Source organism: Xenopus laevis, chromosome 2L (genome assembly GCF_017654675.1).
Source record: "Xenopus laevis strain J_2021 chromosome 2L, Xenopus_laevis_v10.1, whole genome shotgun sequence".
In the NCBI taxonomy this organism is placed as follows: Eukaryota; Metazoa; Chordata; class Amphibia; order Anura; family Pipidae; genus Xenopus; species Xenopus laevis.
In genome coordinates this window covers 67727396-67752255 of record NC_054373.1, presented here as the reverse complement: position 1 = coordinate 67752255, position 24860 = coordinate 67727396, and the positions used below count along the sequence as shown (strand labels likewise).

General features: G+C 36.8%; 2 protein-coding genes across 6 annotated transcripts; both read right to left on the bottom strand.

Annotated features, from left to right (window-relative positions):
* Window positions 1–2202: 2202 nt before the first annotated feature.
* LOC108708140 (mitochondrial pyruvate carrier 2-like) lies at window positions 2203–11258 on the bottom strand. 4 transcript variants are annotated; one of them, XR_005965377.1, is made up of 8 exons: window positions 10780–10975; window positions 10531–10642; window positions 9179–9203; window positions 6010–6050; window positions 5775–5859; window positions 5078–5189; window positions 3494–3612; window positions 2203–2439 (listed from the first exon to the last, which is right to left on the bottom strand). XR_005965377.1 is itself a non-coding variant. In XM_041581991.1 (7 exons), exons 2-7 carry the CDS (start codon window positions 10534–10536, stop codon window positions 2391–2393), a joined length of 318 nt encoding a protein of 105 aa, XP_041437925.1. In that variant the 5' UTR covers window positions 10537–10642; window positions 11227–11258; the 3' UTR covers window positions 2203–2390. The 4 variants fall into 4 exon arrangements, 3 of the variants coding, with proteins under 3 accessions (XP_041437925.1, XP_041437924.1, XP_041437923.1); XM_041581991.1 differs by lacking the exons at window positions 3494–3612; window positions 10780–10975 and adding an exon at window positions 11227–11258; XM_041581990.1 differs by lacking the exon at window positions 3494–3612 and having other exon boundaries at window positions 10729–10887.
* Window positions 11228–23347, bottom strand: LOC121399955 (mitochondrial pyruvate carrier 2-like). Of its 2 annotated transcripts, none has more exons than XM_041581994.1 (7): window positions 23146–23347; window positions 16913–16953; window positions 16678–16762; window positions 15982–16093; window positions 14631–14655; window positions 11463–11503; window positions 11228–11311 (listed from the first exon to the last, which is right to left on the bottom strand). In XM_041581994.1, the coding sequence occupies exons 1-5, from the start codon at window positions 23246–23248 to the stop codon at window positions 14646–14648; spliced, it is 351 nt and encodes a 116-aa protein (XP_041437928.1). In that variant the 5' UTR covers window positions 23249–23347; the 3' UTR covers window positions 11228–11311; window positions 11463–11503; window positions 14631–14645. The 2 variants fall into 2 exon arrangements, with proteins under 2 accessions (XP_041437928.1, XP_041437926.1); XM_041581992.1 differs by lacking the exon at window positions 23146–23347 and adding an exon at window positions 21863–22148.
* Between the last annotated feature and the right edge of the window lie 1513 nt (window positions 23348–24860).

Sequence of the window (24860 nt, the reverse complement as noted above, 5' to 3'; positions counted from 1 at the left end):
GTATACAAAATGAGATTGTATGTGTTTTTATTTACAAAATGTTATAGTTTGCTTTTCTTTTTTTTTAACCAATATCCACAAAGGAGAGTAACAAGCATTGGGTAAGGGGGGAAAGGAGCAGTGGAGGGACAAGGAAAAGAACAAGGCAGACAGGGAGAAAAGCGAACAGTGAGAGATAGGAAGGTGGAGGTTAAATGAATAGAGCAGAGAGTGACAAACGAGTAGTGGAGGGAGGGGGAATGAGGAGGGAGGGGGAATGAGCAGAGAGGGAGTGAAATGAGCAGGGGGAAGAACTGGAAGATTAAATGAATAGAGCAGAGAGTGAAAGAAAGGAGCAGTGCAGGGAGGGGAGAAATGAGCAGGTGAGTAAGGGGTTAAACAAATAGAGCAGAGAGTGGCAGAAACGGAGCATTGGAGGGAGGGGGGGAAACAAACAGAGAGGGAGAGAAAGGAGCAGGGGAGAGAGGGGGATGTGAGCTGAGAGTGTCAGAAAGGAGCAGTGTAGGGAGTAAAACGAACACAGCTGAGAATGAAAGAAACAGTAGTGGCAGAGCCACATACCAGAGATTCCAAGACAGGAAACTTAGCAAAGGGGCGGGCTGAACACAGTTTTCATGCTTGTTTATTAAAATAAAAACAATTCCTTATATTTTACATTATTTTACATGGTTTTCTGCATTGTAAAAAATTATGGTATATGTCCCCTTTAAGACTTCTGTTAAACTGGCCATAGACGCAAAGATCTCATCGTACGAATTGAGGATTCATATGATTTTCGAAATGTGTGTGGAGAGTGAGTCCCAACATTTTTCGTCTGGCGGAGATCGGTCGTTTGGTCGATCGACTCAGGTTAGAAAATTTCTGTCGGCTGTGGGTAATATCTCTGCATGTATTGCCGATCGTACGATTTTCAGTGGGAGACTGTCACTAGCTTTTTCTATCGTACGATTGCTGTCAGCGGCAGAACATCAGCTGATCTGTTCTTTAACTACTTTATTTGGTCGGAATGGTAAGACTTTGATCTGAATGGTTAATGGCAGGTCGGGAGATGGGAAAGTGTGATCGTACATTGATTAGTACGATCGGATCTTTGCGTCTGTGGCCAGCTTTAGAAACCTCCCTGGGATTTTTTAACTAAAGACATCCTTTGGAGTTGCTGACATCTAGAGACCAAATTAGGAAACAACATTCTTTTTGATCATTCACAAACCTGATTGAATGACCATCTTCTACAGCCACACTAATTTACACACACACATACATAGACAAAGTTAGCTTTTTAAATTTTTTTAGTTTTGTACACTCACAAATACCCACACACTAACACAATCCTTTATTTCTTTTAGGGTGGTGTTACACCTTTGTTTTCTATCAAAGTGCTAGATCACTATAATGATAAAAACCTTATAGTAAGCTCAAGGTCCCATTAACTAAAGGTTAGACAGACCGAGTCGGCAACATAATTGGCCCGTGTGTGGAGCCCTCTGAAGGGCTTCCCGATCGATATCTGGCCGAAAATTGGCCATATGACAATCGGGCAGAGCTAAAAATCCTGTCGGATCGCGGACCGCATCAACGACCACAAGTATTGCCTGCATTATGATCCGATCATAGAGCCCTAGGATCTCTACGTGTATGGCCACCTTAAATGATTCAGGGATTTAGTGTAATGACCAGAGGCAAAATCAGGTTCTTAGGGGCTGCTTGGTCCCTGCTCTTTGGAGTAGGGTTATGTTTTTTATTAAAAACAAAATATGAACATAATTGCAGGCCTGGGGAAAGGAGAAGAATATATATAAGTCCAGGCAGCACAACTATCTGGAAGGAAACAAACTGGGAGTCAGTATCCACTTGGGGGGGGGGAAATAACCAGGGGAAATGCATAAGTGAACTCCTAAAAGCTACAGTACAGGGGGGCGCTGTTGTGACTACTGGTGCTGTCCAGGAAAACCAGCAGTTGTCTAAACACTCCTGACTCCCAGTCAGCTACTTTTGATAATATCAAATGCAAAGCACCATAGCAGATGCACAAATGGCAGTGATATGCATACTTCTGCAGCAAACCGTTCTATATGGTTTACTCAGGGAGGTGGTAATATCTGGCTGTTTCCAAAACAAGTTTTGAAACAGATTTATTCCTTCTACATTAAATTTTTTTGTAATGGTTATTCAAAACAAAACACATAATTAGCAGGCCAAAACTGCAATCTGAATTCATCCTTTATTAATTTGTTAGTCTACAAATATTTCAACCAAAAGCATAAGAAACACGTGCGTTTTTCTAATACCATGACCTTTAGATCTTAAGTGAAGTTTATATTTCATGCAAAATACCACAGTTATGTTTCTATTCCACCCTTTAAAATATTCCATAGATGATAATGAATGCTTCAAGGTTTTACTTCTTGCTGCACATCAGCTTTAAGTTCCTGATTGTACCTGCATAGAAGAAATACAAAACTTGGTTAATAATATTATAGTTTGTTAATATAGCAAATTAATTATCCATAGCAAAATGTTTGAGCTTGATCACATAAGACTTTATTGTAAATTCTTTTAATCAGATGGACAGTGAGACTTGCACCCACTGACTTCTACTGAAATGAGTTACTGTAGTAGTTTCTATATCTCCAAATGAAAGCAATCCAACCCAATCCAAAGTAATCTATATAAAATTCAGCTACCCATTTGTATAACTGGTGTATTCTGATGTCAGAACTTCTAAAATACATATTGCCAGCATTGTGGATGGCAGAATATCTGCCTTGTTGCATCACTATCAGTGAAAGTGTTGTTTTTCTATATATTGTTTTGGGTCAGCCTTTCGCTCCAGTGGGAAAACATTTTCTTGGATTATAAATTATCAGTGAAATCTATCATTTAGAGTGGACAAACACAAAACAATTGGGTTGCAAACCAACCAAAGAAGAGTGCTTGTTTTTATTTTATCTCGTTGACCAATTATCTATAAAGCCTCCCCTTGCAAACACAAATATAAAACCTTTTGACTTTGGCCTGGATTGTAGATGAGTGACATACAGTTCGCAATTGTTTCAGCTAAACAATAGATTTTGTTTGATGCACTTTGGGAAGACAAGCAAAAAAACTATGCAGAATGAGTCAGAGGTTAGCTGGTGATTTTCACTGATCTATCTGGCTGCAGACAATATAGAATACTGCAGGAAACTACTGACTTTCATTTGGAAAGCTTTTCCGCAGCTACCAGCACTACACGTCCTATTTATACATCTGAGATATACTATTTTAATTGATGGTGTGTGTATTGGTTTTATATTTGATAAAATACCAACAACAAACAACACCGGGAATTTATTATCAAAAAGTGTTATTCAAGGTTGTATGTGCAACTGACGTGACGTTTTGGGCACAGTTGGGACCTTTCTCAGGCAAATGCACCCACAATGATTCACAACATATATACCCTGCATGTATTCATACAGGAAATTACGTCACTTAGGTGTAGAAATTGTACCATATGTAGTACGTTGTAGGTATGGGATCCTTCATCTGGAAACCCGTTATCCAGAAAGCTCCAAATTACGGGAAGGCCATCTCCTGTAGGCTCCGTTTTAAAAACGACTTCCTTTTTCTCTGTAATAATAAAACAGTCCCTTGGCATGATCCCAACTATGATATAATTAATCCTTATTGCAGGAAAAACAATCCTAGTTGGGTTTCTTTTATTTGAATGTGGCTCAACGGATAAAAAAGGTCATAGGTGAAAATTCATATGTACTATTTTCATTTAGGGGTCTCCGTATGCCACCTAGTTTAGTAAATCTTTTCATATCAGGCATCAAACTGTTTAGTACACCCCTGACATTCATATTTAGGATGCCTTTTGCTGGTACGTTACAAAATGTGGGGTATATAATGGGGTAAAATGCAAGCTTTGTAACTATTTTGAGAAATTTCAAAAAAAGCATTGTTTAGCATAGCTTTGCAGTTTGGTAGTTTGCAGTAGAAAGATGTCATTAGCTGCTTTAGATTCATCAGAATGTATACTTTCAGAAAATATATGGTTTTCTAGGGTCTCCATACTGGTAGGGGGTCTCATGGCACATAATACATTTATTATGTACATTTAAAACAATTTGATGTTTGGTAGTTAGGAGTAGAGAGACATAGCTACCCATTTTGGAATCAGCAGAATGTGTACTTTTCAAAAATATATGGGTTTCTGGGGTAAACCTAATGTTTCAGGATTTTGAGGCCTTGGAATCTAAAGTATGCTGTTTTCTGCCTTCTGCTTTCAAAATTCGGTAATAAACGCCCGGGAGTTTTTGCTGTACAGAAGTCCTAAATCTGCCTAAAACTATACATATATGGTATTGGCACGTTCGAGAGACACGAGGCTTTCCAAATCAGTTGGATTTTCATGCGTAAAATGAAATATTTTTCTGGTATAAGTTCATATATTGTGAAAAATAGAAATTTTTCATTTTTTTTTGTATTTAGCGCTATAAATCTTTTTGCAGAGGTGGAAATACATGAAAACTCAGGCAGATTTAGAAATCTCAGTTTCTCCCGAAAAAAACCAATGTATAGTTTTCTTAGGTAAACTATAGGTTTCCCCTCAGAAAATGCCCCTAAAGTGAGAAAGCACAAATGTTTAAAAAATGGCTGGCATTTCGCATAACCAAAATGTGAAATTCTGCTGGCACTTAAAGGGTTAATGCATCATTCTTAAAAAGATTGTATTATTATGTATATATGTTTAGGTTTATTATATATACTGCTAATTTAGTGCACTTTAAATTTGAATCTAAGTTAGGTTATTTCCTGTATGAACACATGTAGGGTGGGTATATATGTTGTGAACTATTTTAATCTTCGGCACACCACTTACTTGTATACATAGGGTATATTCAATTTCAGGCTGCCTCCAAGCCAAACATAACTACTGTGTTCCAAAAGGGAGAAAAGTGCCATGTTTCTGCTATATATGTTATGACATTGTGGGTATGTCTCCATTGTGGGTCTCAACTGGGACGGAAATGTCCGTTGGGTTCCACACACACATATATATTAGTAATAATAATTTTAAAATACTCACCTCCATATTCTGAAAAGTTGGGACCCCCCTGCACAACCAACAAAGAAGTTTACAGCAAACAGAGACCAATTTTTGGGAATGATCACAAGGGAATAACGTGACCAAATGAGTCCTGTTAAGAAAAATAACAAAGTTTCATTTAGTACATGTGTTGTTATGGATGACTGATCTGAATGATTCACTTTCCTTTTAAAAGCACCTGAATGTTGAAAATAGAGCAGCAAAAGAGGGACCTTATCACTCTGCTTACATCAAACACAATGCACATCACATTATCAGAAGCAGTCACAGGCAGACAAGGCTATTTAACTACCTCTGGCAGCAGCAGTTAAACCCCCCTCCATCCTATCACTGTAAATCTTAGGGCAACAGCAGATTATAGTACACAGGAAATCACACCCCCCTGTTGGCAACAAAGCAGACAAATACCTTTGAATTGTCCCCTTTGTTAATTGTCACGGGTTAAAATGGACTTCTTGAGAATGACAATTGTAAATACTCCCTTTTGCATTTTTACGCAGTTATTTGAGGTCAATTTGAGCTGCAGAAATTTACAGAGGGCTCCGTTCAAAGGTATTCTTTGGTGTTTTCTCACCTATAGGGAATATGATTTTTCACAGGAGACAAAGTGCCCCTCTGCCCTTAAAGGAGGACTAAACAACCCCCGGACAAAAGTATGAAAATGAAAAATACATACCCGTGGCAGTTAGAACAGCAGACTGTCCTGTGCTAAGTTTCTCAGCTGGTCTGGTCATGTCTGCAAGCCCAGCAATCACCAACCCCTGAAAGACAAACAGCTCTCAGTTAATGTTGTTGTAGGACATAAGATTTTGCATTTATCATCTGTAGGACTGTCACTTTTTTTTTTTTTTTTTTTTTTTTACAATATAATATTTATTTTTGGAAAACACAGTTTGAACACAAGAACTCACCCATTTCGTTATTGGAGCCCAAAAGAACACAGTTTTAGGTCCTTAAAGAAAAAAAGAATACATTAGTATTTAAACAATGCAAAAAAAGTTGCTAATGCAATTCTGAAACAAATACTTTTTATAGGCATAGGACAATAAGACATTGCAGTTTATTTCATTGCTTATCACTGCTACAAGATGATGGTTCCTACTTCTACTGGACATAAGCTTAAATCCACCCAGCAGTACCTTCTCTTCCCAAGTCTGTTGTGTGGGAATCCTCATATTTTCCAAGGGGTACTTTTTTTATTATAATACACAAGTTTTAGTGAGTCATGTGACAAAAATGACATCACTACTCACCGTTTATAACTGATGAAATCACTAGTCACCGCTTATATAGTGAATAAAGTACCCCCTCTTGTAAAATATAAGGATATTATAAGTTACCGAGGAGTTTCATGACCATATAAAAAAACGAGGCCGAATACAGGTCATGAAACTCCTCGGTAAATTCTAATGTCCTCATATTTTACAACTGGGGGTACTTTATTTATTATAATACACAAATTTCAATGAGTCATGTGACAGAAATGACATCAGAACTCACCATTTATAAGGATATAATCTTCAAGATATTCATGGCTATTGTGTATTATATAGTGAATAAAGTACCCCCTCATGTAAATTACAAGGATATTATAAGTTACTGAGGCGTTTCATGACCATATAAAAACACGAGGCTGAAGGCAGAGAGTTTTTATACAGGTCATGGAAGTCCGAGGTAACTTCGAATATCCTCATATTTTGCAACTGGGGTACTTTATTATAATACACAAGTTTCAGTGAGTCATGTGACAAATGACATCAGAAGTCACCGTTTATAAGGATATAATTTACAAGATATTCATAGCTTTTGTGTATTATAAAGATATAATTTACAGGATATTAATGGCTTTTTTGTGTTATAAGTAAATAAAAGTAAATTAGACCAATCGGATCTTTGGTTTTGTTTTCTAACTTGTAGGTGAATGTTCAAATCTAACTGCCGATTGGTTGCTTTGGGCAATATCACATTTATCTCCAATGTTAGCAATCACAACCCTAAGGGCTATGGACATGGGATGTTTGGTCGCCTACCCTTAATTATATATAGGTACAAATTATGCATACTTTTTTGTTTACTTGCCGAATATTCCATTGGTTTTGAAAGATATGTGATCTTATGAGCTAGTGCAGATTTATTTAAGCAATATTGTGGCCAATTATAAAAAAAAAAAGTTAAAAGAATAAAGTGTATTCAAATAACATCTGCTTTTCTCCACCCTAGGACAAAACACAGGAAAAGGAAAGCAGAGAGCATGTGCCCTTAGCCTAAGACTATGTAATGAGTAAGATAAAGTATTTGCTCTAATATAGAGGTATCAAAGATTTTTGAGGGCGTAAACTGTTATTCACAAGTTATGTGCAAGTCAGTAGTTATCTGGGAGTGTAGAGTAATGGCAATGAATTCAGTACACAACACTCACTGGATTGTGCTTATATCTTCAGAGAAGAGCTTTACAGCAACCGTGAGCAAGTAAAGACTTTATTAAGTTTAATGGTGCAGTTAGATATTCAGTGAATAAAACAATGTACTGTAAATATTAATTTATGTGGCTGAGGCTAAAAAAAAACTAATTAACCGCGAGTCCATGACAAGAAACTCCAACCAAACCCAGGCATTGGATTTCTGCTCCATGTGCTGGGCATGGTGCTACATGCAAAAAAAAAAAAAAAACCTGCAAACTTCATAATCTAAAGGTGACCTCTCTTCATCCAAATTACCAGGAAATAAGGAGGAATATTTTGTCTTTTTTGTCAAGCAATAATCCGTAAGAAAGGTCATACAAAACATGTACTGTCTTCTAAGTACAATACTAGTTTACCATTTTAGGGTGCATATTATAATTTTAATGGAGTCAGTAGAACCAAACTTTATTTATTGTGAGTGTGTAAAGGTGGCCATATAAGGGACATGTTGATGCAGTCCTTGTCCAACAGTACTATCAATTAAAAATAAGTTTGTTTAATTAGATGCAAATGACACAGCTTTTCGATGTTTTGATTATGGCATAGCCAGTTAGAAAATCCTTTTTCTACTATTGTTAACAAAACGTGAATAAGACATACTTCTGGAGACTATTATTATATTAATCAAGCAAACGTGCAACGTGTAAACCAGCAAAAATGCCAGTGTAGATTTTAACCTGTCACTAAACTATTCCACCTACAGATGCATTGGTTTGCCAAAATAGTCCAAACAACCCCAATGTAAAGCACTGGCAGCTTCCAGTTCTCTTTCTGGCATTTGTTAAAATATCCAGGTTGGATCAGGGCTCTAACCTCAACTAGATTCTTCAAAAGCCAAAAGTACATGGATGTAATCATAGCAGGCACCAGCTACACTATGGAGATTCAAATGAAAGCAATATTTAGCAAATCCATTTTTGTAAAACTGTGTTAATTATAGGCAACGGCATGTGAACTCCCCTTCTAATTATTGGAATTGGCTATTGTTTAACATTGTTTATAAATGTGTTGCTCCTGTTTTGCAGTATCAGTTTGGAGGAGAACCTTTCCTGTTTTAGCAGGATAACAACAGTAATAATAAAAAATAATAAAATCCATAAAACACCAGCCCTCAGCCCAAGTGAGCACCTCTGGGATAGATTGAAACATAGATGCAAACTAGGCTTGATCAACCAACAAACTCTGACATAAAGAAAGCAAATCCCACTAACAATGCTTTAACATCTAGTGGAAAGAAATCAAATGGAGTGGTACCTACCTAAGATACTTAGGACTAACCAGGATTTTACATTCTGGACTATGACTTTCACATAAGTAAATAGATATTTTTTAAATTTACAGAACCTTTACTTTACTATTATAGTCATGCAACTATTCACATTTCCAAATTCCTTATATTCCACGTAAAAAAAAAAAAAAAAAGGGGCGGGGATAAAATAACTATGAAAATACACTTAAAGGAGAAGAAAAGCCTTAATCACTGGGGGAAGGGGGTCAATATGCTACATATTAAATTCACTAGGGGTGGTTCTATAGTTTTTTCCCAGGGCCAGTCCTGCTTATACAAGAAACTTGCCAGACAAAGGAAAAAAGTAGTGCAGCCCCAAAATCTCCTTACCTTTTTCAGAAGCCCCTACTGCAGACTTATGGGAGAAATTACAAAAGTGATGTTAAGAAAAGATGTTGAATCCAGTTGGATTAAAATATTTGCTTATGCCAAAAAAACATTAAACGCAAAATTCACAATTGTCTGAACAGACTTTTTTTTTAAAATACTTCACTATTTTTTTTTTAATATCAAAAATTTTGAGTAAAGTAAAGCACTTTTGCCAGTTTAACGTCATATTTCTACATTTGACTCCAGCCAGATGGATTCAATAATTACAAATTACACCAAATTCAAATTGTTTTAAGATGTACTCTAAAAGGGAACTGATGTACTTACATTGGTGCTAAATAGCAACAAATCAGAAATTAGATTGGATCAGAAGCCATGAAAGCTATGTTTTTGTCTATGTTTTTTGTTAGGAGTAGAGAGACATAGCTACCCATTTTGGAATCAGCAGAATGTGTACTTTTCAAAAATATATGGGTTTCTGGGGTAAACCTAATGTTTCAGGATTTTGAGGCCTTGGAATCTAAAGTATGCTGTTTTCTGCCTTCTGCTTTCAAAATTCGGTAATAAACGCCCGGGAGTTTTTGCTGTACAGAAGTCCTAAATCTGCCTAAAACTATACATATCTGGTATTGGCACGTTCGAGAGACATGAGGCTTTCCAAATCAGTTGGATTTTCATGCGTAAAATGAAATATTTTTCTGGTATAAGTTCATATATTGTGAAAAATAGAAATTTTTCATTTTTTTTTGTATTTAGTGCTATAAATCTTTTTGCAGAGGTAGAAATACATGAAAACTCAGGCAGATTTAGAAAGCTCAGTTTCTCCCGAAAAAAACCAATGTATAGTTTTCTTAGGTAAACTATAGGTTTCCCCTCAGAAAATGCCCCTAAAGTGAGAAAGCACAAATGTTTAAAAAATGGCTGGCATTTCGCATAACCAAAATGTGAAATTCTGCTGGCACTTAAAGGGTTAATGCATCATTCTTAAAAAGATTGTATTATTATGTATATATGTTTAGGTTTATTATATATACTGCTAATTTAGTGCACTTTAAATTTGAATCTAAGTTAGGTTATTTCCTGTATGAACACATGTGGTGGGTATATATGTTGTGAACTATTTTAATCTTCGGCACACCACTTACTTGTATACATAGGGTATATTCAATTTCAGGTTGCCTCCAAGCCAAACATAACTACTGTGTTCCAAAAGGGAGAAAAGTGCCATGTTTCTGCTATATATGTTATGACATTGTGGGTATGTCTCCATTGTGGGTCTCAACTGGGACGGAAATGTCCGTTGGGTTCCACACACACATATATATTAGTAATAATAATTTTAAAATACTCACCTCCATATTCTGAAAAGTTGGGACCCTCCTGCACAACCAACAAAGAAGTTTACAGCAAACAGAGACCAATTTTTGGGAATGATCACAAGGGAATAACGTGACCAAATGAGTCCTGTTAAGAAAAATAACAAAGTTTCATTTGGTACATGTGTTGTTATGGATGACTGATCTGAATGATTCACTTTCCTTTTAAAGCACCTGAATGTTGAACATAGAGCAGCAAAAGAGGGACCTTATCACTCTGCTTACATCAAACACAATGCACATCACATTATCAGAAGCAGTCACAGGCAGACAAGGCTATTTAACTACCTCTGGCAGCAGCAGTTAAACCCCCCTCCATCCTATCACTGTAAATCTTAGGGCAACAGCAGATTATAGTACACAGGAAATCACACCCCCCTGTTGGCAACAAAGCAGACAAATACCTTTGAATTGTCCCCTTTGTTAATTGTCACGGGTTAAAATGGACTTCTTGAGAATGACAATTGTAAATACTTCCTTTTGCATTTTTACGCAGTTATTTGAGGTCAATTTGAGCTGCAGAAATTTACAGAGGGCTCCGTTCAAAGGTATTCTTTGGTGTTTTCTCACCTATAGGGAATATGATTTTTCACAGGAGACAAAGTGCCCCTCTGCCCTTAAAGGAGGACTAAACAACCCCCGGACAAAAGTATGAAAATGAAAAATACATACCCGTGGCAGTTAGAACAGCAGACTGTCCTGTGCTAAGTTTCTCAGCTGGTCTGGTCATGTCTGCAAGCCCAGCAATCACCAACCCCTGAAAGACAAACAGCTCTCAGTTAATGTTGTTGTAGGACATAAGATTTTGCATTTATCATCTGTAGGACTGTCACTTTTTTTTTTTTTTTTTTTTTTTTTACAATATAATATTTATTTTTGGAAAACACAGTTTGAACACAAGAACTCACCCATTTCGTTATTGGAGCCCAAAAGAACACAGTTTTAGGTCCTTAAAGAAAAAAAGAATACATTAGTATTTAAACAATGCAAAAAAGTTGCTAATGCAATTCTGAAACAAATACTTTTTATAGGCATAGGACAATAAGACATTGCAGTTTATTTCATTGCTTATCACTGCTACAAGATGATGGTTCCTACTTCTACTGGACATAAGCTTAAATCCACCCAGCAGTACCTTCTCTTCCCAAGTCTGTTGTGTGGGAATCCTCATATTTTCCAAGGGGTACTTTTTTATTATAATACACAAGTTTTAGTGAGTCATGTAACAAAAATGACATCACTACTCACCGTTTATAACTGATGACATCACTAGTCACCGCTTATATAGTGAATAAAGTACCCCTCTTGTAAAATATAAGGATATTATAAGTTACCGAGGAGTTTCATGACCATATAAAAAAACCAGGCCGAATACAGGTCATGAAACTCCTCGGTAAATTCTAATGTCCTCATATTTTACAACTGGGGGTACTTTATTTATTATAATACACAAATTTCAATGAGTCATGTGACAGAAATGACATCAGAACTCACCATTTATAAGGATATAATTTACAAGATATTCATGGCTATTGTGTATTATTTAGTGAATAAAGTACCCCCTCATGTAAATTACAAGGATATTATAAGTTACTGAGGCGTTTCATGACCATATAAAAACACGAGGCTGAAGGCAGAGAGTTTTTATACAGGTCATGGAAGTCCGAGGTAACTTCGAATATCCTCATATTTTGCAACTGGGGGTACTTTATTATAATACACAAGTTTCAGTGAGTCATGTGACAAATGACATCAGAAGTCACCGTTTATAAGGATATAATTTACAAGATATTCATAGCTTTTGTGTATTATAAAGATATAATTTACAGGATATTAATGGCTTTTTTGTGTTATAAGTAAATAAAAGTAAATTAGACCAATCGGATCTTTGGTTTTGTTTTCTAACTTGTAGGTGAATGTTCAAATCTAACTGCCGATTGGTTGCTTTGGGCAATATCACATTTATCTCCAATGTTAGCAATCACAACCCTAAGGGCTATGGACATGGGATGTTTGGTCGCCTACCCTTAATTATATATAGGTACAAATTATGCATACTTTTTTGTTTACTTGCCGAATATTCCATTGGTTTTGAAAGATATGTGATCTTATGAGCTAGTGCAGATTTATTTAAGCAATATTGTGGCCAATTATAAAAAAAAAAAAGTTAAAAGAATAAAGTGTATTCAAATAACATCTGCTTTTCTCCACCCTAGGACAAAACACAGGAAAAGGAAAGCAGAGAGCATGTGCCCTTAGCCTAAGACTATGTAATGAGTAAGATAAAGTATTTGCTCTAATATAGAGGTAACAAAGATTTTTGAGGGCGTAAACTGTTATTCACAAGTTATGTGCAAGTCAGTAGTTATCTGGGAGTGTAGAGTAATGGCAATGAATTCAGTACACAACACTCACTGGATTGTGCTTATATCTTCAGAGAAGAGCTTTACAGCAACCGTGAGCAAGTAAAGACTTTATTAAGTTTAATGGTGCAGTTAGATATTCAGTGAATAAAACAATGTACTGTAAATATTAATTTATGTGGCTGAGGCTAAAAAAAAACTAATTAACCGTGAGTCCATGACAAGTAACTCCAACCAAACCCAGGCATTGGATTTCTGCTCCATGTGCTGGGTATGGTGCTACATGCAAAAAAAAAAAAAAACCTGCAAACTTCATAATCTAAAGGTGAACTCTCTTCATCCAAATTACCAGGAAATAAGGAGGAATACTTTGTCTTTTTTGTCAAGCAATAATCCGTAAGAAAGGTCATACAAAACATGTACTGTCTTCTAAGTACAATACTAGTTTACCATTTTAGGGTGCATATTATAATTTTAATGGAGTCAGTAGAACCAAACTTTATTTATTGTGAGTGTGTAAAGGTGGCCATATAAGGGACATGTTGATGCAGTCCTTGTCCAATAGTACTATCAATTAAAAATAAGTTTGTTTAATTAGATGCAAATGACACAGCTTTTCGATGTTTTGATTATGGCATAGCCAGTTAGAAAATCCTTTTTCTACTATTGTTAACAAAACGTGAATAAGACATACTTCTGGAGACTATTATTATATTAATCAAGCAAACGTGCAACGTGTAAACCAGCAAAAATGCCAGTGTAGATTTTAACCTGTCACTAAACTATTCCACCTACAGATGCATTGGTTTGCCAAAATAGTCCAAACAACCCCAATGTAAAGCACTGGCAGCTTCCAGTTCTCTTTCTGGCATTTGTTAAAATATCCAGGTTGGATCAGGGCTCTAACCTCAACTAGATTCTTCAAAAGCCAAAAGTACATGGATGTAATCATAGCAGGCACCAGCTACACTATGGAGATTCAAATGAAAGCAATATTTAGCAAATCCATTTTTGTAAAACTGTGTTAATTATAGGCAACGGCATGTGAACTCCCCTTCTAATTATTGGAATTGGCTATTGTTTAACATTGTTTATAAATGTGTTGCTCCTGTTTTGCAGTATCAGTTTGGAGGAGAACCTTTCCTGTTTTAGCAGGATAACAACAGTAATAATAAAAAATAATAAAATCCATAAAACACCAGCCCTCAGCCCAAGTGAGCACCTCTGGGATAGATTGAAACATAGATGCAAACTAGGCTTGATCAACCAACAAACTCTGACATAAAGAAAGCAAATCCCACTAACAATGCTTTAACATCTAGTGGAAAGAAATCAAATGGAGTGGTACCTACCTAAGATACTTAGGACTAACCAGGATTTTACATTCTGGACTATGACTTTCACATAAGTAAATAGATATTTTTTAAATTTACAGAACCTTTACTTTACTATTATAGTCATGCAACTATTCACATTTCCAAATTCCTTATATTCCACGTAAAAAAAAAAAAAAAAAAGGGGCGGGGATAAAATAACTATGAAAATACACTTAAAGGAGAAGAAAAGCCTTAATCACTGGGGGAAGGGGGTCAATATGCTACATATTAAATTCACTAGGGGTGGTTCTATAGTTTTTTCCCAGGGCCAGTCCTGCTTATACAAGAAACTTGCCAGACAAAGGAAAAAAGTAGTGCAGCCCCAAAATCTCCTTACCTTTTTCAGAAGCCCCTACTGCAGACTTATGGGAGAAATTACAAAAGTGATGTTAAGAAAAGATGTTGAATCCAGTTGGATTAAAATATTTGCTTATGCCAAAAAAACATTAAACGCAAAATTCACAATTGTCTGAACAGACTTTTTTTTTAAAATACTTCACTATTTTTTTTTAATATCAAAAATTTAGAGTAAAGTAAAGCACTTTTGCCAGTTTAACGTCATATTTCTACATTTGACTCCAGCCAGATGGATTCAATAATTACAAATTACACCAAATTCAAATTGTTTTAAGATGTACTCTAAAAGGGAACTGATGTACTTACATTGGTGCTAAATAGCAACAAATCAGAAATTAGATTGGATCAGAAGCCATGAAAGCTATGTTTTTGTCTATGTTTTTTGTTAGGAGTAGAGAGACATAGCTACCCATTTTGGAATCAGCAGAATGTGTACTTTTCAAAAATATATGGGTTTCTGGGGTAAACCTAATGTTTCAGGATTTTGAGGCCTTGGAATCTAAAGTATGCTGTTTTCTGCCTTCTGCTTTCAAAATTCGGTAATAAACGCCCGGGAGTTTTTGCTGTACAGAAGTCCTAAATCTGCCTAAAACTATACATATCTGGTATTGGCACGTTCGAGAGACATGAGGCTTTCCAAATCAGTTGGATTTTCATGCGTAAAATGAAATATTTTTCTGGTATAAGTTCATATATTGTGAAAAATAGAAATTTTTCATTTTTTTTTGTATTTAGTGCTATAAATCTTTTTGCAGAGGTAGAAATACATGAAAACTCAGGCAGATTTAGAAAGCTCAGTTTCTCCCGAAAAAAACCAATGTATAGTTTTCTTAGGTAAACTATAGGTTTCCCCTCAGAAAATGCCCCTAAAGTGAGAAAGCACAAATGTTTAAAAAATGGCTGGCATTTCGCATAACCAAAATGTGAAATTCTGCTGGCACTTAAAGGGTTAATGCATCATTCTTAAAAAGATTGTATTATTATGTATATATGTTTAGGTTTATTATATATACTGCTAATTTAGTGCACTTTAAATTTGAATCTAAGTTAGGTTATTTCCTGTATGAACACATGTGGTGGGTATATATGTTGTGAACTATTTTAATCTTCGGCACACCACTTACTTGTATACATAGGGTATATTCAATTTCAGGCTGCCTCCAAGCCAAACATAACTACTGTGTTCCAAAAGGGAGAAAAGTGCCATGTTTCTGCTATATATGTTATGACATTGTGGGTATGTCTCCATTGTGGGTCTCAACTGGGACGGAAATGTCCGTTGGGTTCCACACACACATATATATTAGTAATAATAATTTTAAAATACTCACCTCCATATTCTGAAAAGTTGGGACCCTCCTGCACAACCAACAAAGAAGTTTACAGCAAACAGAGACCAATTTTTGGGAATGATCACAAGGGAATAACGTGACCAAATGAGTCCTGTTAAGAAAAATAACAAAGTTTCATTTGGTACATGTGTTGTTATGGATGACTGATCTGAATGATTCACTTTCCTTTTAAAGCACCTGAATGTTGAACATAGAGCAGCAAAAGAGGGACCTTATCACTCTGCTTACATCAAACACAATGCACATCACATTATCAGAAGCAGTCACAGGCAGACAAGGCTATTTAACTACCTCTGGCAGCAGCAGTTAAACCCCCCTCCATCCTATCACTGTAAATCTTAGGGCAACAGCAGATTATAGTACACAGGAAATCACACCCCCCTGTTGGCAACAAAGCAGACAAATACCTTTGAATTGTCCCCTTTGTTAATTGTCACGGGTTAAAATGGACTTCTTGAGAATGACAATTGTAAATACTTCCTTTTGCATTTTTACGCAGTTATTTGAGGTCAATTTGAGCTGCAGAAATTTACAGAGGGCTCCGTTCAAAGGTATTCTTTGGTGTTTTCTCACCTATAGGGAATATGATTTTTCACAGGAGACAAAGTGCCCCTCTGCCCTTAAAGGAGGACTAAACAACCCCCGGACAAAAGTATGAAAATGAAAAATACATACCCGTGGCAGTTAGAACAGCAGACTGTCCTGTGCTAAGTTTCTCAGCTGGTCTGGTCATGTCTGCAAGCCCAGCAATCACCAACCCCTGAAAGACAAACAGCTCTCAGTTAATGTTGTTGTAGGACATAAGATTTTGCATTTATCATCTGTAGGACTGTCACTTTTTTTTTTTTTTTTTTTTTTTTACAATATAATATTTATTTTTGGAAAACACAGTTTGAACACAAGAACTCACCCATTTCGTTATTGGAGCCCAAAAGAACACAGTTTTAGGTCCTTAAAGAAAAAAAGAATACATTAGTATTTAAACAATGCAAAAAAAGTTGCTAATGCAATTCTGAAACAAATACTTTTTATAGGCATAGGACAATAAGACATTGCAGTTTATTTCATTGCTTATCACTGCTACAAGATGATGGTTCCTACTTCTACTGGACATAAGCTTAAATCCACCCAGCAGTACCTTCTCTTCCCAAGTCTGTTGTGTGGGAATCCTCATATTTTCCAAGGGGTACTTTTTTTATTATAATACACAAGTTTTAGTGAGTCATGTAACAAAAATGACATCACTACTCACCGTTTATAACTGATGACATCACTAGTCACCGCTTATATAGTGAATAAAGTACCCCCTCTTGTAAAATATAAGGATATTATAAGTTACCGAGGAGTTTCATGACCATATAAAAAAACCAGGCCGAATACAGGTCATGAAACTCCTCGGTAAATTCTAATGTCCTCATATTTTACAACTGGGGGTACTTTATTTATTATAATACACAAATTTCAATGAGTCATGTGACAGAAATGACATCAGAACTCACCATTTATAAGGATATAATTTACAAGATATTCATGGCTATTGTGTATTATTTAGTGAATAAAGTACCCCCTCATGTAAATTACAAGGATATTATAAGTTACTGAGGCGTTTCATGACCATATAAAAACACGAGGCTGAAGGCAGAGAGTTTTTATACAGGTCATGGAAGTCCGAGGTAACTTCGAATATCCTCATATTTTGCAACTGGGGGTACTTTATTATAATACACAAGTTTCAGTGAGTCATGTGACAAATGACATCAGAAGTCACCGTTTATAAGGATATAATTTACAAGATATTCATAGCTTTTGTGTATTATAAAGATATAATTTACAGGATATTAATGGCTTTTTTGTGTTATAAGTAAATAAAAGTAAATTAGACCAATCGGATCTTTGGTTTTGTTTTCTAACTTGTAGGTGAATGTTCAAATCTAACTGCCGATTGGTTGCTTTGGGCAATATCACATTTATCTCCAATGTTAGCAATCACAACCCTAAGGGCTATGGACATGGGATGTTTGGTCGCCTACCCTTAATTATATATAGGTACAAATTATGCATACTTTTTTGTTTACTTGCCGAATATTCCATTGGTTTTGAAAGATATGTGATCTTATGAGCTAGTGCAGATTTATTTAAGCAATATTGTGGCCAATTATAAAAAAAAAAAAGTTAAAAGAATAAAGTGTATTCAAATAACATCTGCTTTTCTCCACCCTAGGACAAAACACAGGAAAAGGAAAGCAGAGAGCATGTGCCCTTAGCCTAAGACTATGTAATGAGTAAGATAAAGTATTTGCTCTAATATAGAGGTAACAAAGATTTTTGAGGGCGTAAACTGTTATTCACAAGTTATGTGCAAGTCAGTAGTTATCTGGGAGTGTAGAGTAATGGCAATGAATTCAGTACACAACACTCACTGGATTGTGCTTATATCTTCAGAGAAGAGCTTTACAGCAACCGTGAGCAAGTAAAGACTTTATTAAGTTTAATGGTGCAGTTAGATATTCAGTGAATAAAACAATGTACTGTAAATATTAATTTATGTGGCTGAGGCTAAAAAAAAAACTAATTAACCGTGAGTCCATGACAAGTAACTCCAACCAAACCCAGGCATTGGATTTCTGCTCCATGTGCTGGGTATGGTGCTACATGCAAAAAAAAAAAAAAACCTGCAAACTTCATAATCTAAAGGTGAACTCTCTTCATCCAAATTACCAGGAAATAAGGAGGAATACTTTGTCTTTTTTGTCAAGCAATAATCCGTAAGAAAGGTCATACAAAACATGTACTGTCTTCTAAGTACAATACTAGTTTACCATTTTAGGGTGCATATTATAATTTTAATGGAGTCAGTAGAACCAAACTTTATTTATTGTGAGTGTGTAAAGGTGGCCATATAAGGGACATGTTGATGCAGTCCTTGTCCAACAGTACTATCAATTAAAAATAAGTTTGTTTAATTAGATGCAAATGACACAGCTTTTCGATGTTTTGATTATGGCATAGCCAGTTAGAAAATCCCTTTTCTACTATTGTTAACAAAACGTGAATAAGACATACTTCTGGAGACTATTATTATATTAATCAAGCAAACGTGCAACGTGTAAACCAGCAAAAATGCCAGTGTAGATTTTAACCTGTCACTAAACTATTCCACCTACAGATGCATTGGTTTGCCAAAATAGTCCAAACAACCCAAATGTAAAGCACTGGCAGCTTCCAGTTCTCTTTCTGGCATTTGTTAAAATATCCAGGTTGGATCAGGGCTCTAACCTCAACTAGATTCTTCAAAAGCCAAAAGTACATGGATGTAATCATAGCAGGCACCAGCTACACTATGGAGATTCAAATGAAAGCAATATTTAGCAAATCCATTTTTGTAAAACTGTGTTAATTATAGGCAACGGCATGTGAACTCCCCTTCTAATTATTGGAATTGGCTATTGTTTAACATTGTTTATAAATGTGTTGCTCCTGTTTTGCAGTATCAGTTTGGAGGAGAACCTTTCCTGTTTTAGCAGGATAACAACAGTAATAATAAAAAATAATAAAATCCATAAAACACCAGCCCTCAGCCCAAGTGAGCACCTCTGGGATAGATTGAAACATAGATGCAAACTAGGCTTGATCAACCAACAAACTCTGACATAAAGAAAGCAAATCCCACTAACAATGCTTTAACATCTAGTGGAAAGAAATCAAATGGAGTGGTACCTACCTAAGATACTTAGGACTAACCAGGATTTTACATTCTGGACTATGACTTTCACATAAGTAAATAGATATTTTTTAAATTTACAGAACCTTTACTTTACTATTATAGTCATGCAACTATTCACATTTCCAAATTCCTTATATTCCACGTAAAAAAAAAAAAAAAAGGGGGCGGGGATAAAATAACTATGAAAATACACTTAAAGGAGGAGAAAAGCCTTAATCACTGGGGTAAGGGGGTCAATATGCTACATATTAAATTCACTAGGGGTGGTTCTATAGTTTTTTCCCAGGGCCAGTCCTGCTTATACAAGAAACTTGCCAGACAAAGGAAAAAAGTAGTGCAGCCCCAAAATCTCCTTACCTTTTTCAGAAGCCCCTACTGCAGACTTATGGGAGAAATTACAAAAGTGATGTTAAGAAAAGATGTTGAATCCAGTTGGATTAAAATATTTGCTTATGCCAAAAAAACATTAAACGCAAAATTCACAATTGTCTGAACAGACTTTTTTTTAAAATACTTCACTATTTTTTTTCTTAATATCAAAAATTTAGAGTAAAGTAAAGCACTTTTGCCAGTTTAACTTCATATTTCTACATTTGACTCCAGCCAGATGGATTCAATAATTACAAATTACACCAAATTCAAATTGTTTTAAGATGTACTCTAAAAGGGAACTGATGTACTTACATTGGTGCTAAATAGCAACAAATCAGAAATTAGATTGGATCAGAAGCCATGAAAGCTATGTTTTTGTATAGGTTGTTTCCATTTCTATTGCACTAGCTAGATTGCCATGAAAAAAAAGAGTTAACTAAAATATTGTTGTGTTTTAAAGTTTAACCCTGATTAACTGTGTGAAAGGTCAGTTACCTTTGTCAACATAATAAAAACACAAAACTAACTTGTAAACATTTAAAAGAATTTTGAGGCCACAATTACTTAGGCACTTAAAGGAAAACTATACCCCCAAAATGAATACTTAAGCAACAGATAGTTCATATCAAATTGAATGACATATTAAAGAATCTTACCAAACTGGAATATATATTTACATAAATATTGCCCTTTTACATCTCTTGCCTTGAACCACCATTTCGTGACTCTATCTGTGCTGCCTCAGAGGTCACCTGACCAGAAATACTACAACACTAACTGTAACAGGAAGAAGTGAGGAAGCAAAAGGCAGAACTCTGTCTGTTAATTGGCTCATGTGACCTTACATGTGGTTTGTATGTGTACACAGTGAATCTTACGATCTCAGGGGGCGGCCCTTATTTTTTAAAATGGCAATTTTCTATTTATGATTACCCAATGGCACATACTACTAAAAAGTATATTATTATGATAATGGTTCATTTACATGAAGCAGGGTTTTACACATGAGCTGTTTTACTCAGTATCTTTTTATAGAGACCTACATTGTTTGGGGGGTATAGTTTTCCTTCAAAGAAGAATTCAACCGGTGGGGAAAAAAACCCGTACCCCCCCCCCACCCCAGGTAGACCCCCTCCCTCCTCCCCCAGGCTAACTTCCCCCCGGGGAAATGCCCCATACTCCATACTTATCCATCGCCGCAGATTCTTCCGCGAAGTTCCACGCATCCATCTTCCGCGTCCTCTGTAAGCTGACTGGGAGATCGGTATTTCTCCGAATGCGCAGTTGGAGCAGTTTGCAGGTTTGCGACAACTGCACATGCGCAGAATTACACGGAAATTTCCAATCTCTCAGTCAGCTTACAGAGGAGCCGGAAGATGGATGTGTGGAACTTCGCTGGAAGAATCTTCAGAGAGGGGTAAGTATGGAGTATGGGGCATTTCCCTGGGGGGTAGTTAGCCTGGGGGGGGGGGGAGTACGGTTTTTTTTTCCCCACAGGTTGAATTCTCCTTTAACTTGCCCCAAAACATCCCTATCAGAAATACAGTTAGGTCCATAAATATTTGGACAGACAACTTTTTTTTCTACAAGCTCCAGTTTCAATGGATTGAATCAATGCACAAAATACTCGACCCTAGAAGAAAAAAATTAAGTAAAACAAGAAAAAGCAGTAGCCATTAAGGTGAATTAGGGGTTTGTGCCTCAGGTTCAAATGAAAGCAGAAAAGCCAGTTTTAATTGGATGAATTCAAATAAACAGACTAACCGGTGTTACTAGAAGTAAACTGGTTCTTATGGAATTGAAACAGAAAAAAGAAAAATGAAAAAACCCGCAGCTCTATCCAAAAAAGTAAAAATTCATGTATAACAATTAAACACCAAAAGCTCATCCGGTAACAGGGTTGACCTGGGTGCAATGTAGAGTCCTACCCGCGGGTTACCAGCAAAAACCTACAGTACCCGGCAGATTGCGTGCAGAAGTTCCAGGTGCGGATATAGACGCGGTTCTGCGGGTCGGGCCGGGGGTCTTCTCAATATCGATATTTACTCCTTTTTTTCTGATCACGTCTACTTTCTATGGTGTCACTTCCGGTTTACAATGACAGCACTTCCTGATTCTTGATGGTCAGCGGGTCTGGGTTGCGGATAAGGTACTTGCAGGTCGGGTAGCTGGTCCAAGCTGGTAAGAATGCAGGTTGCGGGTCCAGGTGTGCGAATTGAAGGTTGCGAGTACGGGTTGGGTTCGGGTTCCAAAAAATGGACCCGCGCAGGACTCTAGTGCAATGCCCCAAGTCCATCTCTTATGGGTGTAGCGTAATATGCTGTTTGGTTCAATCAATGTAGTTAACGTTCGCACTCACCGATGATGAGGGGTGGCCCAGGTGCAGCGCCCCGAACCTGTAGTTTGGGATGAGATACAAGGAAATAAACGAAAAGGCACGCACTCCTGTATGACTACATATCTTTGGATATGAAACATGTCAGGACGTTTTGATTTTACCCATGGAATAAAGACTTCAATTGTATTCATCTGGTGTGTCGCAGGAGTGCGTGCCTTTTTGTTTATTTCCTTGGTTCTTATGGAAGCCTAGAACCTATTTTTTATTGCCATGATATAACTTGAGACAATGTCCTTGAAAGTCACACATAAAATTAGGTAGTTTTATCTTTATTTTTGTTAGGGTGCTTGAGTAAGGAAAAAATAAACAGCACTACTCTTTTTACATGTTAACAGTTTAGTTTTATGTAACCTGAATTGATTTCTGCCAAGGGAGGAATCCTTTTCAACACCTATGCAAATCTAAAGATGAATGCTGATCAGAACTTTCTAGCAGGTGTGGCCCCCACAGCAACTAATACCAAGGCTAGAAGGTTCAGAATGGCACATCACACCAGCCAGCATTCGTATTACGATTATTTCACTAAAAAGACCAACGGTTTTACGCAAGCGATCCTAAAATAAAGTCCATCGAATTACATCGCCCCAAACGCACATATTTTGTGCAGAATTTGCTGAAGAGGCGGCACCTTCCCTAATTTGAAATGTACCTGCGGGGTGATTATAGAAAGGCCGTAATTTGGGAGGAAGCATCATCTCTATCCTGTCCAAGGCTCTGTGGTAACTTGCCCTCAACCCGACTGCCGCAGCCATTTCTTCTCAATGGACAGCAGGATACCAAATGAGAAAAGCTTGGAGGAAAAAAACCGCAACGGAAGTGCACTCAGTGGCACCAAGGGCTGACAGGGGGCATTGGTATAACACACACTTTTTCATTGGTCGGAGGCCAGGCGTACAGCGCACAAGCTCCACCCCACTTCCTTCTTTCTGAGTGTTCTGTAAAGGGGCTGGTGATTTGCCTGTGTTGTCTGCCAATTGTTCTGTAGAGACATGACATAGCGTAAATCTTTGTGTTTCTATGTTGTATTGGTTACGTATATTCGAGTGAGTAGTCGGTCTTCAACAGTGTGTGTTAGCGGAATTTTGTTAGCAGACGGGCTTCAAGGCTACTGTCATTTATATATCACTTTCAGTGACAACCTGAACTTTTGTGAAACATTAGGCCGCGCCCACCTACTCACCACTCCCAAATAAACAACACCTTCATTGTCACATGCTCTTACTGTGAGCTGTAGAGGTGACAGCTGCAGAAGCAGAACATTGGCATTTTCTAAATTCAATTTATTCGTGGTCAAAACCTAATGAATGACTTTAGAACCCTGAGGATGTTGCTGTAGTTGAACCAGTTTGGTGGCAGCGGTTGCAACCTAGCTGGTATTTTACCAGGTAGGTAGGTAAAATAGTGCTTTATGCCGAAGAAATACGTTGAGAAAAACCTAAAGCTATTTAAAAAAAAAAAAAAAAAAAGGCCTGTATTTTTTTCCAGAAAAGGTGGTAACCTTTTCAGATCTTGAAAGTAGCAGAAGAAGTGGAGTTGGGTATGATTCACAGCATGGGATAGCAATTGGGACCAGAACTATCATCTAGGGATGCACCAAATTAACCATTTTGGATTCGTCTGAATCCTTCGCGAAAGATCCAGCAGAATACTGAACCAAATCTGCATATGCAAATTAGGGGTTGGAAGGGGAAAACATATCTTACTTCCTTGTTTTGTGACAAAAAGTCATGCAATTTCACTACCCGTCTCTAATTTGCATATGCAAATTAGGATTAGGTTTAGCCGGGCAGAAGGATTCGGTCGAAATCTGAATCCTGGTGAAAAATGCAGAATCCCGAACCGAATCCTGAATTAGGTGCATCCCTACTTTCATCTGCAGCACACCGATAAATGAAAGGCATTATATGCAGGCACATTTGGCAAATAATAATTACTTAATCATACGCATTACTTTTTTAAGGTTATAATAAGTCACCTAGGAGTTCCATGACAACACAAAAGTACAAGGCCGAAGGCCATAGAACTCCAAGGTAACTTCTTATATAGTGAATAAAGTACCCCCTATTGTAAAATATAAGGATATTATAAGTTACCAAGGAGTTCCATGACCATATAAAAGCACGAGGGAGAAGGCCATAGAACTCCGAGGTGATTTCTTATATCCTCATATTTTGCAACAGGGGGTACTTTTATTATAATATACACGTTTCAGTGAGTCATATGACAAATAACATCATTAAGCTCCGATTATTACCAGGGATGCCCCAAATCCAGGATTCGGTTCGGGCCAGGATTCAGCCTTTTCCAGCAGGATTCAGATTCGGCCTAATCCTTTTGCCTGCCCGAACGAATACTAATTCGCAT

What these genes read in the sequence shown, in the direction of transcription:
- LOC108708140 (XM_041581989.1), bottom strand. An exon ending in CAACTTTTCAGAATATGGAG is followed by an intron (nt 9,204 to 10,530) that starts GTGAGTATTTTA and finishes TTCTCCCATAAG; the next exon opens with TCTGCAGTAGGGGCTTCTGA. An exon ending in AGTAGGGGCTTCTGAAAAAG is followed by an intron (nt 6,051 to 9,178) that starts GTAAGGAGATTT and finishes TTTTTCTTTAAG; the next exon opens with GACCTAAAACTGTGTTCTTT.
- LOC121399955 (XM_041581992.1), bottom strand. Translation starts at nt 21,986, where the DNA reads ATGAGCTTTTGGTGTTTAATTGTTATACATGAATTTTTACTTTTTTGG. An exon ending in GGGCTCCAATAACGAAATGG is followed by an intron (nt 16,763 to 16,912) that starts GTGAGTTCTTGT and finishes TTTGTCTTTCAG; the next exon opens with GGGTTGGTGATTGCTGGGCT. An exon ending in TGCTGTTCTAACTGCCACGG is followed by an intron (nt 16,094 to 16,677) that starts GTATGTATTTTT and finishes TTTTCTTAACAG; the next exon opens with GACTCATTTGGTCACGTTAT.